The following is a 5,895-nucleotide window of genomic DNA, read 5'->3' on the forward strand; positions in this document are numbered from 1 at the left end:
TTCGCCCTGTCACTCGCCAACTTGATGGCCAACAGCGCCGGGATGGGCGGGGGCCAGGTGTACCCGCCGCCGCACGGGCAAGCGGCCGTGAACCAGCAGCACCCGCCCAACAACTGGGCGGACAACGACGCCAACACGCTGCTGGTGGTGGCGACGCTCATCACGACGCTGACGTACCAGCTCGGGAGCAACGTCCCCGGCGGGTACTGGCAGGACACGCAGCTCTCGGCCGACGGCAAGACGGAGCTGCACCGCACCGGCGACCCCGTCATGCGCGACCTTCACCGGCCAAGGTAATAAGCGGCCGCACCTTCTTGTCCCGATCGGTTGCACTTTCACCTTGACGGGCACGAGCATGCACCATGCAGGTACTGGGTGTTCATGGCGGCGAGCTGGATGGGGTTCGCGGGGTCGATGCTGATGACGCTGAGCCTGCTGGTGCGCATGCCGGTGATCTCGCGGCAGGTGCGGTGGTCGTTCGCGGTGGCCTACGCCAGCCTCGTGCTCACCTTCATCGTGTCGCAGTCCGGGACGCACCTGTCTCTGGACATCCTCGTCTGGGCGGTCGTCGTCGCCTTCCTCTGGCTCATGACCAGCGTCCGGCCGGAGCACCGGGCACGAATCGTCGGTTGCCTCTGCTGCGCCGGCGACAATTGACCGGGACTAGCTAGTCCATCCTTGCTCGATTAACTTGCAACAATGTTAATTAGTTGCCTCCCTCTTTTTTCCCGAAATGTTATCTTTCTCTTGACTCTAGGATTATGAACATTTTCAGTGGCTAGGATTGGGGGGGAAATCGACAAAATCTCTGTAAGAGACTAAGGATTTTCATGGAAAGTGGAAGAAGTGTGAACAAAGAACATTAATATCCAGGTGTACATGGCCTTCTGTACTTCCATACTTCCATTGCAGCTAATCCATCGTAAGAAAGGTCCTCTAATGGAGTATATCTGTGTTGATAGCAAAAAATAGCACGACTAGAATTTTTGTGAACACCGGATGGTCCGGTACTTAGACAGTGTCATCACTAGAACATCCGGTGGGTAGAATAGGTCAGTACGAGCGATTTGCAGAAGGTTTCAACCTAGTTAAACACACAGGATATTCCGGTCTTCATAATTTTGTTCTCACCGGAATACCCAACGCTCAGTCTGGGTTTGGGAATTTTCAACATATCGGAACATCCGATATAACGATTGGAACTTCTGATTAATTATTTTGGTTGAACCGAGAGGTCCATACTTGGAAAAATCAGACCTTCCGGCTATATCAGAACATCCGATGTTTGTGGAACATCTGATTAAATATTTTTGTCCAAACAGAGAGGCCGACGTTTAAAAAAACCAGACCTTCCGATATGGATTGGAACATCCGACCGATTTTGGAAAGAGATAGAGTTAGATTTGAATACGTGTTTTGATAGATTTTGATTAAAAACGGGGTAGGATCAACCCTCCCTATAAATATAAAGGGTCATGGCCGATTGAGTGGAGCCAACATCCAATCGAACAAACTACAATTTACTTTATCTTTCTTTTTATCCCTTTGCCCTAATTCTCTTTTCCAACCTCCATTGCAATTCGTTTTTGATCTTGATGACCAAGGACAACCTGCTGACCATCTACACTCTGACGAGGTCCCTCCCGAGCGTGGGTGACGACGAAGGTTCAATAGTGTGGCGCCATGACTAGGGTTTCCTAGGCGCTGCCTGCTGAATTGCACATATCGAAACTTCCGATCGGGATGATCAGAACATTCGATCTAACTAGGAAGTTTTGGTTCGATTGGCACATGAGGTGCTTAGTGTTTGGTGTGTTACCTTTACGCGCCAACACACTTTTTGGTGACTCCGTTGGGGACAAAGCTTTCAGCTGCCTTTTAGTCGAATTCTAAAACCCTAGCCATGAAGAAAGGATCTGAATTCGACCCAACAACATTATTGTGCTCGCCATTGAGGAGCTAGATGAGGAGGCACAACGAGAGTACGAGAAGCACAACTTAGAGTTCAACAGGGCATTCGCTTCACGCTACCAAAAGACACGGAGGGGCATCATCCGGAAAGGAGGAGATTTCACACCTATCTACACCAAGCCTAAGGTAATTCCCACTGTAAGTGATGCACCTCTTACTAAAGAGAAAGTTGCTTTGATGATCGATCAAGAAATAGGTGCTTCTGTGTCTAATGCATTGGATAGGTTGTTACCTAGTCGTCTTAAGGTTATGGGTTTTGAAGTGCAAACTGAAAAAGATCTTAAACAACCCATTTTGCCTTATGCTAATGCTTCCAATGTTAGCAATGACAGTAGCTTTTAGCATCGATCCCTGCTTGCTAGCACATCGACAATATGTACACAATATAAAGTTACACCACAGGACATGCTAATACAATAAATTCATAGCTGAACTAATGTTGTAGGTTCGGTCAACGTTGTGATGTCATTATTTGTTTTTCCATTGCTAAACACTACATCTAGTGTAAATAACTCGGTTCCACATGCAGTAATTATAATAGCCGAGTTGATGAATTTTTAGCAAACATGCCGATAATCCTATATAATATCATAGCATATAGTACACCTCCTATACCTCCACAAGGATTCGATATCCCTTATGGTCTATTGCCAGAAAATTATTTTAATGTGCCTCCACAAAGTACTCCATATGTGCAGCCCGTAGTGTCACATTCTTATGATACACCACAACCACATTCTTTTAGGCAACAACAACAAATTAATGTGACTCCTACTCAGCCCAAAGTCGAGCAGCCTTCAGTGCCTGAAAATGTTAGAGAGCAAGTGTTTAGTGTTCTGAAGGAGCAATTCGGGGTAGAGCCCAAAGGTAGAGCATGTGCATATAAAAAACCATACCCCGATTTCTATGAAAATTTTCAATACATGTTGCTAAATCCATTAAGTTCACTGTAGATGATGGTAGAACCACTTTAGAACATATTGCTCAATTTATCTTGCAGTGTGATGAAGCTAGTGCTAGCGATACATTAAAATTGAGATTGTTTCCTTTATCATTGTTTGGCACTGCATTTACCTAGTTTACTTCTCTGGTACCTAATTCTATTTATATGTGGTCCCAATGAGAGCAGAAATTTTATGAAAATTTTTATACTGGGGACACTGAGCTTAGATTGTCACATCTAACATTGGTTAAACAAAAACATGATGAGTCTACTGCCGATTATATTCGGAGGTTTAGAGATACAAGGAACCGATGTTTTAATGTGATAGTATCTGATAGAGATTTAGCTGATCTAGCTTATTCTGGTTTACTCTCTCACTTAAAGAAAAGCTAGAGAAACATGATTTACTAGATATTAGTCAGGTGTTACAAAAGGCTCTGACTCAAGAAAGTCGTGGTAAAGAGTCTAGGAATTTTTAGAGGTCAAATGACAAAGTAAGAATCGATCGTCCTAATGTTCACATGCTTGAATATGAGTCTAAAAGCTCTAACGATGACGGTGTAGATGTATGTGTGGCCGAATGGACTTAGTCTTCTAAGTCAAAACCATTCATTTGCTTTGCTCTTAAGTCAGTTCCTTCTACGAATCGACAAGAAGCATTTAAATTTACATTTGATGTAGCAAAATGCGATAGAATTTTTTATTACTTGCTACAAGAAAAACATATTAATTTGCCTCATGGTCATGTAATTCCACCATTAGATGAGAAGAGGTGAGCTTATTGCAAGTGGCATAACTCTTATTCTCATGCTACTAATAATTACAATATTTTTCATCGACAGATTCAATTAGTCACTAATGAAGGACGATTGAAATTTGCGGATATGCAAATAGATAAGCAACCGTTTCTATTTATGTGATTGATCTCCAAGACAAGAGCATTCTAATTCAGCCAACTCAAGCCGAATCAACTAAAGGGAAAAATATGATTGTTGGCGAACAAAGGCCCAAGCCTTTGGAGGAGAACAAAAAATTGTTAAGAGAAGTGTAACTTGAGAAAGCTCTAGAAGGCAAATAATCAGCCAAGGTTGTGGTAATACTTCAACCGCCAGAGGGCATGTCAATGCTAAGCCAAAGATGATCAACCCAAGAAATCCGAAGGTTGGCAAGTGGAAGTTTAATGAAGCAAAGAGACATGACAAGGTTGAAAAACTCAAGCCTACTTTCAAGCAACTCTTGTTCAAGTATGAGAAAGATAAGGCCGTCTAAGCACAGATAAATTGGCCAAGTAGTTCGAAGCAACCAAGATCACCTTGAAGGCAAGGGGTGTATAATCATCATCAACTAAGGGAGAACCATCCTACTAACGTCTACACACCACTTGGTCTGTCACCACCATTGTCGTGGACACTTCCTCCAATGCTCTTCCCTCCTTGTCCAACATGGGGCTATACTGGTATGCGGATGTCTCCTCCTCCTATGCAATTTACTCCTTTTCATTCAATGTGGGCAGCACCACGAAGGCCGGTATTTGATAGAATATCACTTCCTGTGCATGATCGATTGGATCATATAAAACGGTTTAGTGATGTTCAACATGCTAAGGTTATGAAAAAAAAAATACTGAGCAAGGGGAATAATGTTTCTAATCAAAATTCATATTCCCATGTTGATAAGGTGCATACTACTACTGCTGATATTATTGAGATTGGTTCAATGAAAGTAGTGGCCGAATAACTTAGCAAAGGATCAATTATTTTTGATGATAAATCAGTCAAGTCTAAACTTGTACCTATTGTTGTCCAAGTTACTTCAAAGGCCAATAATCATGAATCGAGAAATAGCAATCCGCTTCCTAAATAACTACAGGCGAGGTGGTGTCCCTCAAGCCAATAATTAGGAAGGAGGTACGTTTTTTTAGGGTTAGACATAGTTTAGCAATTAGATCCTATTTATATGTATATTTTAGCAATTAGATGTAGTATTTATACATACATTAGGTATTATATGTAGGATTTAGATATAGTGTAGGTATAACATAGGTAGTAGATGTAGGATTTAGATGTATTTGATGTAGCGACCTGGTGATTTTTTGTTACAATGTAAATTAACTATTGGGCCATGTTTTAATGTATGTTGCATTATTGTAAGTGTAGTTTGGCATAATTTTGTATGTTCTGTCGTAATAATGTTAGGGTTTTTTTGTCAATAGTTGGTAAGTACAACGGATAAGTGGTAGTTTGGGATTTTTTATGGAGATAGTGGAATATTATATGGTTCGGAAGGGGTAGGTGTCCGTATTTGAGTCAATAAACAAGGGTATCTACAGACCTATGCAAAAGAGTATCGGACACTTGTACGCTTGGTTGATGCGGGGTTTCAAAATAGACCCCGAGGTTCAAGATGTGACCATTATCATTGTGGGAAATTGTATGAGAAATGGTTTGTATTGGGAGATGTACTCACTCAAGGAATATCAAGTCTGAAGGATGTAAATATAGGATGTTGTGCAAAGAGGTTGGCCACCTATGTTGCTTGTGTAATGGAAGAATAAGTAGGCAGTTTGAGAGATACAGGGCGGGGGTACACGGAGGAGGGTGGCGATGAGGAAGAGTATGATGTGGATGAGGGTAATGAGGATGTCGATCCGGATGCTGCACCTTTATCAGATTATCCGACTGAACCGATCAGTGAGGCAGACGAGGGGAACAAATCCCTTATCTAATTGAACAGATGGAGAGGGATGATCTCGAGGGTGAAGAATCTCCTGAGTATGACATATCAGATGATGAGGATGATACTCGTGTTCCTATAGACTGGAACAATCCCAACTTTAACAACCTTGCAGTGAATAAGGAGAATCAGGTGCCCTAGGACTATAAGTAAAATGAGGTGATCGAAGGTGCTAGGTATCGTACCAGTCAGGCCATAAATGATACTGTGACTCAATGGGTGATATTGCTTTGATGATAGTTTTATGT

General features: G+C 42.4%; 1 protein-coding gene across 1 annotated transcript; it reads left to right on the top strand.

The window, feature by feature from the left end:
* Positions 1-784, top strand: LOC133914401 (uncharacterized). The gene is made up of 2 exons (XM_062357511.1): positions 1-293; positions 369-784. Exons 1-2 carry the CDS (start codon positions 25-27, stop codon positions 655-657), a joined length of 558 nt encoding a protein of 185 aa, XP_062213495.1. The 5' UTR covers positions 1-24; the 3' UTR covers positions 658-784.
* The last annotated feature ends 5,111 nt before the right edge of the window (positions 785-5,895 follow it).

The sequence above is a fragment of the Phragmites australis genome, chromosome 4 (genome assembly GCF_958298935.1).
Source record: "Phragmites australis chromosome 4, lpPhrAust1.1, whole genome shotgun sequence".
Lineage (NCBI taxonomy): Eukaryota > Viridiplantae > Streptophyta > Magnoliopsida > Poales > Poaceae > Phragmites > Phragmites australis.

Excerpts from the sequence above, each read along its gene's own strand:
- LOC133914401 (XM_062357511.1), top strand. The coding sequence starts at position 25 with ATGGCCAACAGCGCCGGGATGGGCGGGGGCCAGGTGTACCCGCCGCCG. Across the intron at positions 294-368 it reads CGCGACCTTCACCGGCCAAG|GTACTGGGTGTTCATGGCGG; the intron begins GTAATAAGCGGC and ends TGCACCATGCAG.